The sequence below is a fragment of the Grammomys surdaster genome, unplaced genomic scaffold (assembly GCF_004785775.1).
Source record: "Grammomys surdaster isolate TR1022 unplaced genomic scaffold, NIH_TR_1.0 125846, whole genome shotgun sequence".
NCBI lineage: Eukaryota > Metazoa > Chordata > Mammalia > Rodentia > Muridae > Grammomys > Grammomys surdaster.
This window is the reverse complement of record NW_021620672.1, coordinates 1,778,635-1,796,140: the sequence shown is the minus strand read 5'-3', so window position 1 is coordinate 1,796,140 and position 17,506 is coordinate 1,778,635. Positions and strand designations below refer to the sequence as shown.

The 17,506-nt window shown below is 40.6% G+C and overlaps 1 protein-coding gene across 1 annotated transcript in view; it reads right to left on the bottom strand.

Moving 5' to 3' along the window:
• Window positions 1–344: 344 nt before the first annotated feature.
• The window catches only part of Psmd1 (proteasome 26S subunit, non-ATPase 1), a 72,574-nt gene continuing 55,412 nt past the window's right edge, over window positions 345–17,506 (bottom strand). The window contains exons 19-25 of the mRNA XM_028789542.1: window positions 11,264–11,366; window positions 9,497–9,666; window positions 7,115–7,207; window positions 5,523–5,609; window positions 4,477–4,623; window positions 1,725–1,879; window positions 345–558 (exon numbers count right to left, since the gene is read on the bottom strand). Of these exons, the coding sequence (XP_028645375.1) occupies window positions 1,733–1,879; window positions 4,477–4,623; window positions 5,523–5,609; window positions 7,115–7,207; window positions 9,497–9,666; window positions 11,264–11,366 (747 nt within the window). The 3' untranslated portion in view covers window positions 345–558; window positions 1,725–1,732. The remainder of the gene's footprint in view (window positions 559–1,724; window positions 1,880–4,476; window positions 4,624–5,522; window positions 5,610–7,114; window positions 7,208–9,496; window positions 9,667–11,263; window positions 11,367–17,506) is intronic.

Below are 17,506 nucleotides of genomic sequence, written 5' to 3'. Positions count from 1 at the left end.
GCTTGGCAATCAGTAACCTTTAGACTGGACAGATGAGTGCATTAGGGCTGACCTCTATAGAATTACTTATTCATTTCCCTCCAGATTTTGAGGCTGTCTTTTGGGCTGGGGATATAGCTCATAGCTCAGTGGTACAAAGCATGCAGAAAACCCTGGATTCAATCTCCAGCACTGCCACAGAGTCCTCCAAAACAATCTCCTCAATTTAAGTCAAAGACTCAAAGCTCTCCTGCTTCAGCTCCCTAAGTACTAGGGTTATAGGCAGGTGCCATCAGGGCTATTAGCCTTGTGACAGATCCATAAGAAAACAAAACAACAACAAGAACAAATCAACTAAAGTCCTGTCAATGTGGAGATTTTAATATATTTATTTGAAAACCAAATTTTGTGAAAGAGAACACTGAACAGTCGTATATCTTCTCAACCAAAGGCTCGGGACACAGGTTCTTTATGTCAGCGTAGGCAATGGTGTGTGGATCGAGCAGGTCTCAGTGTGGGTTCCCTCGGGATATTTCAGTGTGCACCAGGACAGTCATCTACAGCTGAGCAGGCAGAGTCCTGGAAAAGCAAAAGCGTCAGAAGTTGACACTGTCCTTTACTCACAAACTTCTTTTTCTTTTTTCTTTTAAATTAGTACATGAAGTCTAAACCTAGTTCCTGCTTGGCATCTGCAGGCCTGATATGCCAATTTATTACTATAATTAATCTCTGAATTCCTAACAAATCAAGTATTTCAATTTCATCCTTTAAAAAACTTCCAAGAGTCCAGCTTCTAGCTGTGTACTTTGCAGTCACTCTATCTTGAACTACACACTCAGGTTGGTTGCAGTGAGGCAGTAGGGAGAGGCTGGAAGAGCCACCATGAGTCAGTAATGTGGTATAGACTGAGAGAGCACAGCACATGCATGTTGTAGGCAAAGCTGAGGCTGAGAGAGCACAGCAATGCAAGCCCGAGCACTCAGGACACACCTACTCTCCGAGATCCACTCCCCGAGGCAGGATTACCTCCTGTAATCAATGGCAGGGCTGGTCTTTAATTGCTAATCAGTGTATGCTAGATTTGCAACTTGTATGTTGTCTGTGTGTGTTGCAGGGAGTAACAGTTTATTAATTCTCTGAGAGTTTCACATCATGTACTTGTTTAATTAATTTTAAGAAGACTTTCTTGGGGCTGGAGAGATAGTTCAGTGGTTAAGAGCACTGGTTGCTTTTCCAGAGGACCTGAATTTCATTTCCAGCACCCACATGGCAGCAAGCTCACAATTGTCTGTAAGCCCAGTTCTAGAGGATCTGGCGCCCTCATACAGATATGTAGGCAGGACACCAATGCACATAGAAATAATCCTTAAAAAAGAAGGAAGGAAAGAAAGAAAGAAAGAAAGAAAGAAAGAAAGAAAGAAAGAAAGAAAGAAAGAAAGGAAGAAAGGAAGAAAGGAAGAAAGGAAGAAAGGAAGAAAGGACGAGAGAGAGAGAAAGATGACTTGTGAAAAATCAGCAAGATGTTTCCTCTGGGGCCAGCTCCTCACGTATGGACTTATATATAAAATGGTCTGAAGATTAGTCGCTTGGAAAAGAAGACGTGCATATGAGAAAGGTGAAGTTTTAATGCTGTTTGGGTAATTAGAGCAAATACAAGCAGGAGAGGGAAACACACTCCTGCTCTCGTAAACACCTATAAGCGCTGACAGAGATGCTTCCTGCAGAAGAGACTGCTGAGTACTCACCCTGGCCCTTAGTCATCGATATACTCAAATGGCTCTGGGGGCTCTGGCTCTTGCTCTTCCTCCTCAATTTTTGGGCCATGTGCTGCCACGGGTTCCACGAGTTCTTCAATGTCTTCGCTGGTGTCTTTCAGAATTATTATGCCCCCAATGGAGAGCTGCACACAGACAGGAAACAGAATTAGCTGCACTCACATGTCACGATGCTTTGCTCTCTAGAGCAGGTGCTTGTTAAGTGAACCCTCAACACTTGATGTGCAAGGAAAAGGCTGAGGGAGAATTAATTACACTAGCAGAAAACAACTCCAGCCGGGCAGTGGTGGCGCACGCCTTTAATCCCAGCACTTGGGAGGCAGAGACAGGCAGATTTCTGAGTTCAAGGCCAGCCTGGTCTACAGAGTGAGTTCTAGGACAGCCAGGGCTACACAGAGAAACCCTGTCTCAAAAAACAAAAAAGCAAACAAACAAACAAACAAACAAGAAAAGACAACAACTCCTCTCTAGTGAGCAGCTGCCAGCATAACCAGTGCATGGTAGGCCGTATGAGCTGCTCTGTGTGGCTGCTGCATCCCAACTGAAGACGTGTTTCCCAGCCAAAGAAATCTGACTGTGGGCTGAATGCCTACTGTCCCAACACAGAATTCTACTGCCTTCCTATATTACTCAAGATCTTGGATCAGCAACTTCATCACCACCCCAGAGCTTATTTAAAATGTGGGAAAGCTACTTCCAACTTGGAGACATGTCCCACTCCCTAAAATATTCTATTTATTTGTATTTTATGTGTATAGGTATTTTGTCTATATAAATACCTGTGTACTATGTGTGTGTAATCCCTGGGGAGACTACAAGAGGCACTGGATCCTCTGGAACTAGAGTTACAGTTGTGAGCTGCTATGTGGGTTTGAACAGGACCTGAGTCCTCTGTAAGAGCAACGAATACCTCTAGACCTCTGATATGAGTGTATTATTAGTTTTTGTTGTGCTCCTAGCCTTTAATGGCTGAACCAACTTTCCAGCCCTGCATTAGTTTTTTAAGCATGAATGTCTTTGTGACATTCATGGAAATCCACAAATAAAGGGCCACTTTTTTTCTCTCTCTAGCAATTCCAGAATGTCAGAGAAAATAAATATGACAGACATCTGAGTGTTCTCACTATAATCTAGAAAACATTATAATGTAAGCAATGAAAACAACAGATGCAGAGCTAAAGGAGAGTACAACAACAATTCTGTTAAGGAAGGCCTCTCCCAGTCTATTAGCTGAGGGTAAATTCAAACGCCATCTCTGGCATGCTAATCTTATTCTATTTGCATTCTTGTGTCAACGGAGATGGAAAGTTGCTCTCTGTAATTAAATCAGCCAACAGTGGCAAGGCACATCTGGAAAAAGCATACTTCTACAAAGTATATTACTGGGATGGAAAGAAGCACAGATTATTTGTGATATGACTCACATGGGTTAAGTATCTCTGCAGTTGAACCTAATCTGATTTTACTTACCAAGATTCTGCCCTGGTGAACTATAAAGCTGGTGTGCTTTCAAGCATTTCTAGACCATCTAACACATGCATTCACATGAAAGAATCTACAACTCTCTCCTGTAAAGTTTTCTTGAAAAGATTGCATTCAATGGAATGACTCTGCCTTGACTACCAACAGCAAGGGAATTACTTAGTCACACTCCTAAACAAAAGAGCCACGATATAAACCCAGGTATGCCCACCCTCAGCCTGAAACCAGCACACACAGCAATTTCCATTTCTTGCTTTTGCTTCTGTAAGCTGATAACCTATGCGGTCGGTCTAACTGTTACTACATGCGTGTCAGAGTCTAAATGACCTCATTAACATGGGCAACACAGTCCACATATCCATCCGCAGGGCTGTCCGTAGCTCAGCCACATTTTAGGTTGATTAATGCTTCCCATGCTGTGAAAGAGTTCATCAAGAGTTAGGAACGACTTGGCTCACAACTGAAACAAGAGTAGCTTTTAACTTGTCATTTAGTTGATTGGCAGGAGGACTGCTCATTGGTTCAAGGCCAGTCTGGGCTGCAAAATGAGTTCTATGCCAGAGTGGACTAAGATCTTGTCTCAAAACAAAGCAAAACAAGAAAAAACAAAACACCACCAAAAATAAAACAACAAAAAACTTGAAAGAAAGATCAAACAAGAATAAAGCCCTCCCTGAGCTGGTTCTGTCTGATATTCTGCCACAGTAATGAAAAAGATAACCAATATACACTTGTTTCTAATGAGAAAGATTCTGTCTTGGGATTAATTGAATATCACAAAGATCCTTTTTTGAATTCTAAAACTCAATGTGTTCAGGACAATAGTGTAATTATGACGATGGTCACGTGTTGGCAGGACCAGGTCTTGTTCCCAGTGCTTACATATTAGCTTCTTTGATTTGTGCCCGTTAGTTAAGGAGATACTTCCTATTTTACACATGGAGGAAAGGGAGAAACATTCAACCCAGTGTGTAGTTATGTGCCCATATCTAAGACAGAAGAGGGAAAACAGTTCTCGAGAATTAGAAAAAAATAGAAACTCTGCAGCAACCTATATGAGGCTGAGGAGATGGCTCTTGTTTTTGCTAACAGCCCTCCCCCCAACCCCCCGCTTTTTTTTTTTTAAAGTACTAGTGACTTTGCTCTAAAATACTTTGGGGATTTATCCTCTTCTGTCAATCTTACCTAGTATTACAGATTAATGACCCAACGGCAAATACAGCTAAGATGGATAACTTACTGGTTTGAAAGGCTGGTATCTGCAGGTCTCTGTCATACTTAAGACCTTCAGTTGGGCAGGCATAACTCGTGCTGGATTATCCAACAGCTGGAAGTTTGGTTCAGGCTCTTTTTTCTTCTCCTTCTCTTCCTTCTTCTCTGCTTCATCCTAGGACAGGAGAAATACAATCAATGAGGGATCACTTCTGTCCCACATCACTTGCATCTGTCTGCTAAGTTTACAGAACACTGTCAGGTACAAAAGGTAGTGGCAGATACAATAAAAGCACAACTTTCACCAGCCCTACTTAGGGATGAGAATGCTGTCAGGTACAAAAGGTAGTGGCAGATACAATAAAAGCACAACTTTCACCAGCCCTACTTAGGGATGAGAATGGTACAGATCATTTTAAAGGATGAAAAGGGTTTTCTACCAGCAGAGATCAGAAGAATCTATTTAAATGGTCGGATCATCATCTATCTTCCCAAAAGCCTTTCTTCATCAAGTCACTGTCTACTCAGAACGGTTTTCAAAGCCTACTTTAGCTGTAACTTTCTCTATGAACTCATTCCTGTTCTGTATCCTATCTTCTCACAAATGGACATGTGAAATTCCCTCTGTAAGTTCATGTATGGGAACATCTGGGAACCTTCTGGACAGGGCCTAACTGGTTGAAGGGATAGCCAGAGGGATGTAGAGTAGCTGCGTGGCCAGTCTGCACTCTTTGCTTCCTGATCAAGGTATGAGCAAGCCATTCTGCAAGCTCCCGCTGTCAAAGATGCAGCTCCAGACACCATGACTTTCCTGCTATGACAGACTGTATCCCTTAAAACCATGAGCCCAAATTCTCTTCTTTCTAAAGATGCTTCCAGTAGGTATTCTGTCCAAGCAATAAGAAAAACTAATACAGATATGGTTTTCTAGAGTCTCTTTCAAATATAATGGTATAATTCTATATGCTGGAAACAGAATAACTAACTGAAAAAGCTAAGAGCAAAGTACAACAGTGTTTAAGGAATCTGGACGACAACAGGCATTAACCCACATGACCACTGAGGTATACCTACCACTTCCATCTTCTCCTCCTCCTTTTTTTCTTTTTCTTTTTCTTTTTTTTTAGCTTTGGCAGTAATAGACAACACAGCAGTGGAAACCTTGGAGAAAGTTAAAATGGTATAAGACTGTTATAATCTCTTACCTACATACTAAGAAAGGAGCCCAAGAGAACAGTCCTATAGCATGTCCTTGACTCCTGTCAGTTACTATACACAACGAATACACTGAGAAGTAAAGGGAAAGCAAGCAGGATGTCAAGGTACATGGCTTGCTGCTACTATCATGCTTAGCTACCAGGGCTGCGTCCAAAACAACCAATCTTTTCTGATCTGCCTTGGATGTGAATTTGCTATCATTTACTTCTAACACACAGACTTGAGTGCTATGTTCTTTTTGGCTTTATGGGAAAAGCAATGGAAAATTCTCGGTCATAGCGATGTTCTCACAGCTGGATGTCTTGTAACGGTAATACACAGTGAGTGAAGTTAGCTAGGTGTGGTCTTCCTTGATGGATCTCACTTGAAATTAAAGGTGAAATAAGACTTGGAAAATGGGATACAATGCTTTCCCCACATAAGCATCATGAAAGGGCTGCTTGTTTTATTGAGTAGAACACCACAGTCAGTACAGCTCTGTAAATGCATTCATTACTCTTTATTATGTATTAGTGAATGTGCTAAAAAAACTGCTGAAGTTAGTTTTATCCATTTTCAAAAGGCAAACTAGGTAATATATCTGAAAAGAAATAACACAAATTACTTTTGACTACACAATTCCACATCTACTATTCTAAGTGACAGACACACTTGCATAAGAACATAGGTATGTACATAAACATTTTTATTGTAGCCTCACTGGTAGTGTAGTCAATAAAAATGTCCTTAAATGTACGTTAGATAAAAGAAATAATATATAGATATGGCTTTGCAGCTTCGGGGAAAAGTTATTCATTAAGATCAGCATGTAGAAAACAGCAGCAGTTTCAGTGTAAGAGGTTCTGACAGAGCAGAGTAAACTTTCAGGATTCACACATTGGAACTCCTGGGACATAGGGCTGGGATACCAAGACAGGAAAAGGAAAAGTCCTTTACTTTCTACTTAAATCTAATGTTAGTTGTCACCACAAGTGTTTCTATAAACAGATGTCCTCTTTTGGACATATACACACAGATCAATAAGGCAGAACAGGGTTGAACAGATAGCTCGATGGTTAGGAGCACACACTAACTTCTCTTACAAAGAACCCGAGCCTGGTCCCCCGGACCCATGTCCGGCAGCTCACAACAGTTTGTAACTCCAGCTCCAAGAATGTCTCCAGCCCCTCCAGCCCACACTCACACGGATACCTCCAGATTCCTATCATTAAAGCTGTGCAGCATGATGGTACATATCCTTAATCTTTGTACCTGGAGGCAGAGTTAAGTGGACCCTATGAGTCTGAGGTCAGTCTGATATACTATCTGGTACTAGGTTAGCCAGGACTCTACAGTAAGACTCTACTCCAGCCAGCCAGCCAGCCAACCAACCACATTTCAAAACTGTATCACCTGACAGTTAGTAGCTTTTCCAAGAAGAACAAAAGTTTAAGACCTAAAGAACATACCTTTTCCTTTTCTTTTTCTTTTGGTACTTCCAGAGGGGCAGGATAAGCGAATGTGGATGGTTTACAATTTGATTTATATTGAACTTTCGGCATCTGAAGAAATAAAACACTCTCTTGTTCTTTCCATGGAAATAACATCAAGATTTATGTATTCTGTTTATAACAAGCACATAGGCAGAGAGAGATGGAAAGTTCCCATACAAGTTAAATGTTCAACGACAGAACTGTTCCATGTTAGCATTCTATGAAGAGCACTGTGAGTTAATGCTGGTACTTAGTTCCCTATAGATCCTAACACTCTGCCACTGAACAAGCATCATTTTCTTCATCTCCTCACAAACCACTGGTGTCAGTGGGTTAAGTCCTACTCACGCTGTGAGCACGGGGACAACTGGTAGCCCCTTTGTAAAGAGTTATATATCCCTTCTGAACTCCCATGACCACTCATTGTACCACACTGACAACTTATAGTCTGTATACTCTTTACATAACACACAATCATGCTTTCTAACATGGGCCTAACACAAGACTACCTTTGCATTACTTAGAACAAACCTGCTATCTAGCTTGAATCTTTCTTTACTTACCTAATTTGCATTAATAAAAATGGTAATAAGCACTATATTTGCTAAGATGGGAACTTATCTTCTCTATCTCACTTTCATTGTGAAGAATGAAAACATTATAAAATTGTTCGGTAGACTGTAAGCCTCTAAAAATTATATGGGAAGTTTAATGATAATGTTAAATATTAGGGATTAGGAAAACAAAATATTGTTGTTTTGAGAAATAAAGATGCTAAATATTTATAACTGTCAGCAGTTTTAACATTAAAATACTTAGTTAAGGCAAATTTGAGCTTAAAATTTTTCCATTCTGAAAATTTAAACAAAACATCTTAACAACAGTGATGACCAAATGTAAGAGGTATTTAAAGCTTGAAAAGCCTTCAACCTTAAAGGAGAACAAGACGACTCATCAGGTCACAGGACTGAGAAAGCCCTAACTACAACCCTGTTAGCAATGTGATTAAACACTGGGATGACAGGGCATGGGGCAGCTGAAGCTTTTAACCTGTCATCAGTTTGTTCCGTCAGACTCCCTGACCCCTCACTGGTGGCCTTGGTTTCTGTTACTACTAACGGGATATCTTCCTGTGGCACTGTTCTTATACTAACAATTCTCTGTTAAGTAGGCATGGAGGTCCTTGTGCACACAGATAAACACTAGGGGAAACAGGAATGTTAAATACATTTGAAGAGCTGACTCTTCAAAAGGAGAAAGAGGTGTGTCATCTGTTTCCCGCCTGGCCACCGACCTCTGTGCTGTCTGTGTGGCTGGAGACTACAACGGGTCCTCTCTCAGACCTTTATCATGCATGAGCTTGTTTTTCTCAATCTACAGAACATATATTTATGCAAAATATGTATTTTAAAAAGTTTATAATGTAGTTAATGTCTTAAGCTTTGTTGTACACATCGAATCGAGTTAATTATCACCAGGAAAATTTTCACCAAACTAAGCTATGCTTAAATATGCCTAAAACAAACAACTTTGGGTCCGACTCTCCATGTTTGACTCAGTACTGGCTACTAGAGTGTGCTGAACCGACCTGCCTTCTTTCTTCCCATGGATCATAACCCTGCTGCTGTGGTGGTTGTGGAGACCCTGAAGTACATGACTGAGGTGTGCACTCTCTCAAACTTTATCCCTCAGTTATTAGTTAGTCTGAGTCCTTACTCTTTCCTGTCCAGATTAGTGCAACAGCACTGCCCACGTTTCTACTGACATCAGAATGGTCCTCTTTAGGAAAAACTATCATTACCCTCTTAAAAGCTTTCACCAGCTCTTGCAGCCTTTGGATTAAAGTGGCCTAGCATGGTGGCACAAGCCTGGAATTCCAGCACTCTGGAGGTTAAGGTAGGGGGATCCTGTATTCAGAGATCACAAGTATATAGAATGACTCTCTGCCTCCCAAACCAAAAATACTAGCCAGGCATGGTAGCATATGCCTTTAATCCAAGTCTGGAGGCAAAGGCAGGCAGGCTTCTGTGAGTTCAAGGTCAGCCTGGTCTACAATAGTGAATTCTAGACTAGTCATGGCTACATAGTGAGATTCTGTTGCAAAATGAAAACCAAACCACCCCCTCCAAATACACAGAATGGCTTCTAAAATCTCTTCATAATTTTGTATTAAACACCCTACCCCAGCATTCCCTTTCAAAAGATGTGTCCAGTACTACACAGCTAGTAAGAAAAGATTGTTTATAAAATGTCCACAGACACACTCTACTCTGTAAGGGCTAAGGACTAACTCAATGAATGGGAATATGGTCATCTATGACAAGAATATGCCACAGTGCTCAGGACTCACAGACATACCTTTAAATCCTTGTTAAGGCCAATGACACAGGTAGGAGTATAAGCCAATGACAGGAAGTGTGAAAGGGGAAACCAGAACCAGAACTGGGTAAAGACAAGGACGCCAACCACAGAAGGCATATGAGTATGCCCAGTCCTGGACTGTAAGGAGATTGTGACATTATGACCACCTGCAGAAAGAGAAAAACCATGAGCAGAGCAACCCATTAAGATGTCAATAAGCATTCCTAGGTACAGCACTAGGGAAGTAGCTGGTGGTTTATTTAATTACTTATTTTGATTAGGGTCTCACTAATCAGCTCTGACTGTAACTCACCATGTAGACCAGGTGACCTTGAACCCTCAGAGATCTGCCTCTGCCTCCAGAGTATTGGGGTTAAAAACATGTACCAGGGTACCCAGTGATTTATTTTATGTGTACGAGTGTTTTGCCTACATGTATGTATATATACCATGTGGGTGCCTGATGCCCACAAAGGAAGAAGAGGGTGTTGAATCCTTGAAACTCAAACCCCATGTGGTCTTGAACCACTTGATGTGGGTAGGGGAGCTGTACTTGGGTCTTCTGCAAGAACAGAAAGTGCTCTTAACCACTGAGCCATCTCTTCAGCCTCACAAAAAGAAAACTCTAACCATTTAATTTCTAACTCAACACACTTTCTGAGGAAGAATACAATAAACAGTGAAATCAGCTGACTCTAATCAGAAGTTTGTACTGTGAGAGGGTGAATGATTAAAAACCCAGCTTGTTCTGCCTCTTGCCACAGTCTCTAGACTATCCCTCTGGGAAGTAGAGAGAAATCCAGCTTGAAAGCCACCGAATTTGACTAAAGATCCAATCACCAACTAAAGAGTTGGATCTCAGCCAGACATAGTGGCCTGTGATTACCTATGATCCCAGTGCTTGGAGGCTGAGATAGGAGAATTGGCTTGAATTTGAGGCTAGTCTGGACTACATAGTGACCCCCCCCCTTCCCAGACAAACGAAAATCCCAACTGAAACTCCCTGGGCACTTTACTAAGTGAACAAAACTATTCTAATTTCTCTCCAATATATCTAATCCTTCCAGCACCATCAGGCAGACATTATAAAACATGAAAGAGGAACAAAGAGAGAAAAGGACTGGAGCTTATGGAACTGTTATAAAAAGATTAGCTCTGCCGAGCATGGTGGTGTACACTTGTTTCAGCTACTTGTAAAAGGTTGAGACAATAAGACAGTAAGTTAAGGGCCAACTGGGAAAACTTATAGAACGTCTTTCAGAATAAATCATAAAAAGGGGTGATGCTGCCGGGCAGTGATGAGGCACATCTTTAATCCCAGCAATCAGGAGGCAGAGCCAGGCAGATCTCTGTGAGTCTGAGGCTAGCCTGGTCTACAGAGCTAGTTCTAGGACAGCCAGAGCTACATGAAGAAACACTGTCTCAAAAAAAACCAAACACACGACAACAAAAACCCAGGTGCTGTATAGTTAGTTACTCAGCGGTATAATTACACTCACACTTAACAGGTAATGTCCTGTTCACTCTTCAGCAGGGAGGCAAGAGGGGACAGGGTGTGTCTGAGTCCAGGGAAGGAGTAGCTCTCAAACATATACTTTGTGCTTGAATAATTGAAAACTATCTCTGTAACCCACACACACTCTTCTCAAATTTTACTCTGGAATAATTTACTTCAGACTCAATTTCCATGACATCACACAGAGCATTGGATTAGCTGTATCATTGGATTTGCATAATGCATCTGGAAGACCTAAGAACATTTACCTGCATCCAGTATGCCTTGGGCCAGAATAGCGCCAAATTTGGCCATGACATCATCATGCTTGTCATTGATGACTTTGGAATACAGCTGCCGGAACTGATTCACCTGAAGAAGCAAGAAGAATAATTATAGTCTCTGTGCATTTGTCGTGCCATTAAAGAACACCCAATGAACTGCACTAATGGTGTTGAGACCCAGTTCTCAATTGCAAGGCATTTAGAAGGAGACAGACCAGATGTGAAGGCAGAACAGTTCTGTGCTTGAAATCAGTGTTCTGACTTCCTGGTGTGGGAGCACTAGCTGTTTTCAGCGGATGATTCAGACTCAAGGGAATGCTGAACAAGATTTCATTCTGCACCAGCTAGTCAGCAGGCCCAAACAGTCCCAGCAAACACTATGGCTTTTGCTGCACTTTGAATTACAGCTATGCTGCTTACTGTCAACCGAGCAGATTTCCTAACAGGCACAGTCGTTTGGTTCTACCTTAAGTAAACTACCCTTCACCCAGCCTGTGCGGGTGTATTCACAAACATTAAAGATGTGCATTCTGAATGCACATCAGTTTCTAAAGACTTGATCAGAATCAATTATGATTTGATTTAGGATGAGATAGCCAGTAATTTTGTATGCTTTAGAGGTTTTCTGAAATTATGATGTATTATTTTATATAATGCTTCTAAATATTTGAGATGTATATATATATATGTTTTGTTTTGTTTTGTTTTGCGAGACAGGGTTTCTCTGTATAGTCCTGGCTGTCCTGGAACTCACTCTGTAGACCAGGCTGGCCTAGAACTCAGCAATCTGCCTGGCTCTGCCTCCCAAGTGCTGGGATCAAAGGCGTGCGCCACCACAGCCCGGCTTAAAAAATATTTTAATAATATAAAAATGCTTCTAAACTATTTGTAAGGAATAAAGTGGTTTCTTTAACTGTTGGGTGGAGATGGGCCTATCTTATGCTTCTTCCACGGCTTACACTTCCTTGTTTTCCCGACAGTGCTTTCAAATGGTAGGCACTCAGGAAGAAGGCTGCTTGGTCAGGAAGCACATGATCATGGAGCTCCCCAAATCTGCCAAAAGCAGAAAACACCAGATTTGAGTTTCCTAATATAATGTAGTTTAGCACACATTCTTTCAGAACCTCTTTTCTGTATTGGTCTGAAGGGTATAGTGTGATGTTGTGGCAGAGTAACAGAATCAGACAGCCTGGGCATATGACTATCTCTGCTCTTAGAAGATATTTGGATAAATTACTAGTCTGTCTGTCTGTCCTATGGCCCTTTTCTTTTTAGATGAGACTTCTTGTAGGGTGGCCTAGGTCTCAAACTTCTGAGCCCAAAACAATCCTTTTGCTGAAGCCTCCTTAGTAGCTGGGACCATAGGTATGTATCACCATATTTGGCCACCTACTAGCTTTTCTGAGCTTTAGTTTTTCCCACTTTCCTTGAGGATTATAACATTTACCTCATCCATGTTCTAAAGATGACCTGAAGTAATCATGGTCACAAAAGGGGCACGGCGCGTACTTCAGCAGGTACAGACGTCACATAAGGGCAAAATTTTACTACCCTCTAGACTATTAGCTCTGCCATTTATATACTGCTAATAAAACAATATTCCTAGAAAATGGCTCTCAGTTTTATTCCCAGGCAACAACAAACTACAGTGGGCAAATATGATACGTACAATCACTATTAAGTCACACCCTCCCAGTCTTACCATTTTAAAAACTATAAAAATCCAGCATGATTAAATCACTGAGTTCATAAACTAATTTTAAATATCCTAAGGTTTAATGTTTTCACTCTGGCTCAACAGGTCAAAGTCCTTTGATTCTGAACTTGTTTTAGATGAATACTTACATTACCTTATAAAGGATGGAAAATTTATGTTTAAAGTTTAAAATAAAACCCATGAACTTATAAAAATAAAGATTAAACAAAACACTGCATGTGCATTACAAAGGAGAATTTAAATATACAACCAAATCTAAAACAATAGAAAAGCATCCAATGAGAAATTGAAAGATGGATTTTAAACAGTGAAAGTTTGTTCACCACTTTTATTTTCCTAACACTTTCTTAATGTTCATTCTTGTAATTCTTATAAGGAGTCACTGTGTTAGTAGAGCAGACAGAGGACTGATTCAGAAGGCAAGTGATCCTCTAGTCTACTCTGCTTCACAGATATCAACACACGTACAGCCACCTGCTGATTACCATGAGTGGTGATCAGGGGCAAGATCATGGTTTTCTAACTTCACAGTTCAGAATCTGATGGCGCCACAGCCCGGCAAAGAGGCACACACTTACAACCCCGTCTCTTGAGAGAGAGGAAGCCAGGCTCAACTACATAGGGAGCAAACCGCCTGTCTCAAAATCTAGGTTATTCTGTGATCTACATGGGAGTCTAAAATCCACCCTTCCTAAAATCATGCATTTAAAGAGTTCATCATTAGATCATAATTCAAGGCAGTGTACCATATAGACCATGACATGTTTCAAGGCACAGGCCAAGAAGATTTTGTACTTTTCCACCACCTGGACCCTCTTACCCCCTCCCCTTGTAAAACATGCTATAAAAAAAAGCATTTCATGTTCAAAAAAAAAAAAAGAAATTAAAAAAAAAAAGAAATCAAAAAAAAAAAATAAATAAAGAGTTCATCATGCTCTGCACTTTATACCTTACACTATTAGAAAAAACGTAGAAAGGAACAGAATTCTCCGGAGTGATTTCTTCTGCAGAGCACACGCCTTTCCCTCCTTCCCACTTCATTCTGGCTACACAAGTATCTCTGCATACTGGGGACCAGTTTGGAAGCTTTAATTTTATTACTGACATTACACCTGTCTTTAGAACATCAACTATACAACTGCAATTCCTTCCATGAAGTCCTTCAGGCCAGATGCATCTGGAATTCAGATTTAAAAAACGAACGTGAGGGCTGGAGGGACGGCTTAACGTGAAGAGCAGTGGCTGCTTTTCCAGAGGGCCTGTCTGCTACTTCAGTTCTGGGGGATCTGACCCTTTCCTGGTCTCTACAGGTATCAGGCACCCATATGTTACATACTCTCATATAGGTAAGATACCCACACATGTATTTTTAAAAGCTGACATGACACACACACTTTGTATTTCTGGTGGGTTATGGAACAATATTCCATAATTGAATTAGTCTTTTTTTTTTTTGGTTTTTTGTCAGGGTTTCTCTGTGTAGTCCTGGGTGTCCTGAAACTCACTCTGTAGACCAGGCTGGCCTATAACTCAGAAATCCGCCTGCCTCTGCCTCCCAAGTGCTGGGATCAAAGGCGTATGCCACCACTACCCGGCCAGATCAGTAACTTGGAAGTAGCAGTAGCAAACACATGGATAATCATAGTAAGTGATGCATTACTAGGTCAGGTTTTAGTCAGCTATGTCCTTAAAAGCAAACCTGTAAGTTTTCAGACCTTCCTGGATTTTGTAACTGTAAAGAGCTACTGATTTAACTGCCTTATGTCTAGTTCCTATACATCTCTGTTCAGTCTGCCCCATACACTTCTAGTTTTCTTTCCAGATGACTTGCTATTACTTCAAATTCCACATACCTAAAATAAAAATAAAAAATACCTTATTTTTCTTTTATGGTACTCTTCCTGATAATGTCATGATCTCACTGTGATGGTTTAAGCCTGACATGCCTCCAGTGCTCATGTTTGGTCACATGTGGTGATACTTTGTGTGGCTGTGGAACCTTAAGGACGTGGGTCCTAGATAATTAAAAAGGTTACTAGGAAGTAAGCTTTGAAGGTTATAGCAGTGGTTCTCTACCTTCCTAATGCTGAAACCCTTTAATACAGTTCTTTATGTTGTGGTGACCCCCAAACATAAAATTATTTTGTTGCTACTTCATAAGTGTAATTTTGTTACTGCTATGAATGGTAATGTAAATATCTGATATATATCATGTCCTGATCCATAGGTTGAGACGCACTGGGTGATAGTCATACCCCTGGTTCTGGTCTGTCTGTTTCTTGGTTCACTGCTATGCAAACAGCCACACCCTCTCCCAGGACACTCTTGGTGTCATCAAAGAGCCACTCTGCCATGCCTTTTTGCTATGATAAATTAAAATCCCTCAAACCATGAACCTAGATAGTTTCCATGAGCTACTTTGTTCACAGCCATGCAAAACTGACTAATGCAACTTGTTATAAGAATCTCACACAGTTTTAATTTTCATTCTGAATTTATTAGTATTTTAACAACATAATCCCCCCTCCTTCATTTTGCTTTTCAAGACAGGCTGTCCTGAAACTTGCTCTATAGACCAGGGTGACCCTGCACTCAGAGATCCACCTGCCTCTGATTCCAGAGTGTTGGGACTAAAGGCATACACACCACCACCTGGCTACAATAGTGTCTTATACCTTAAATATCTTATAAAACTTCCTGCTTAGAGTTTCAGCTTATAAATACATTTTTTTCTATAGAAATAAGAATCTAAGTTCTATGTTCCTAAAACTCACATTAAAAAAGACAAAAACAGGGGCTGGAGAGATGGCTCAGTGGTTAAGAGCACTGACTGCTCTGCCAGAGGTCCTGAGTTCAATTCTCAGCAACCACATGGTGGCTCACAACCATCTGTAATGGGATCTGATGCCCTCTGCTGGTGTGTCTAAAGAGAGCAATAGTGTACTCATATAAATAAAATAAATAAATAAATCTTAAAAAAAAAAAGACAAAACAATTCTAGCCTTTGAAAAGAACACTGTGTGTGTGTGTGCCTGTGTCTGTAGATGTCAAGAGAACACTTTTGAGAGTGTGGGTTTAAGGGATCAAATTCAGGTTACCAGGCTTGGTGATAACTGCCTGTACATGCTAAGCCATCTCTCTATCTCTCCGGCATAACGTTATGCATTTAAGATATTTATCATGTTCTGAATGCAGATCTTATACTTCTGGAAGGGAGAATGCTGTATGATCAAGGGAAAAGATTACAGTTCTTTGGATTCATTTCTGATGAATCATGATAGCCAACAAAAGCCTAATCTATCCAAACTGAATTTTATTTTAGAATTAAGAAGTTTAACAAGTGTGGCTAAACATGATCCCACTTCTAAAACAAGTACTTGTCAGAGGCTGGATGAGACTCTTTCACCAGGTTACATGTTAAATGATATAAGGCGAAGAAGAGCACCGCTTTCATTATTATTAGCTCTAAATGTACTCTAGTTTTTATTTTACATATGCTGGAGCTGGACTTAGAGTTGGTGAGCTGCCTAATGTGTCTGCTGGGAATCAAATTTGGATCCTCTGCTCGAGCAGCCAGGAATGTTAATGGGAAAGCCATCCCCTCTCTAGCCCTGAGAACTTATTCTTATAGTGTAACTTTCCATCTGATGTTTAGATACTGTATTTACTATGTAAATGTTCAAATAAACTTCTCATGGTGGATTTCATTTAACAAGACAAAACAGATGATTCATGAGGAGAAGAGTCAGGTTTTTGAGAGAAAACAGCTCCAAGAACCCATTAAAAGGTTAAGTGTGATACTCAAGACTTTCTAAATTGTGTGTTACTAATACAGAAATATGTCTATGATCTGGGATTTATTTTTGTGAGAAACTGATAGAAACAAGGCAAAAACATATGGGTATTATTTAAACCAAGGGCACAATGTGCAGGCTAAGTGTTAGGGCATAATACTACACAAACATTCTGATTTCCATTATGAATCTTACAAAATATCCAAGGCCATTTTCTTTTGCATTCCTTTGAGGAAGGGCTGTAATTCTTCTTTTAATTATTTTATGTATAAATCTCTGAACCATGTGTGTGCCTGGTACTCACAGAAACCTGAAGAGGATGTTGGATCCCCTGGGAGTGGAGTGGTTATGAGCTGCCATGTGGGTGCTAGGAATTGAACCTGGGTTCTCTGGAGGAGCAGCCAGTGCCCTTAACCACTGAGCTACCTCTCCAGCTCCAGGAGAGAATTCTTAATGCCTTGATGCTTTCTTTTGAGCTGTTTTCACTAATTTCAAGTATTGACTTGAAAATGTAAGACTCTGAGGATTCATTTTGTTCTCTTTAGGTCGGCAGGGAAACATTTACATTTCACAGCCAACTTATATTAACTGCAGAGCTACCAGCTACATGCACATTTCAATTGAACATTTTTTATTTTAAAGATGTACTTTTATCAAATAGTATTTGTTTTGTGTATCTATATGTTTGTGGGTGCATGCATACTACGATGTACATGT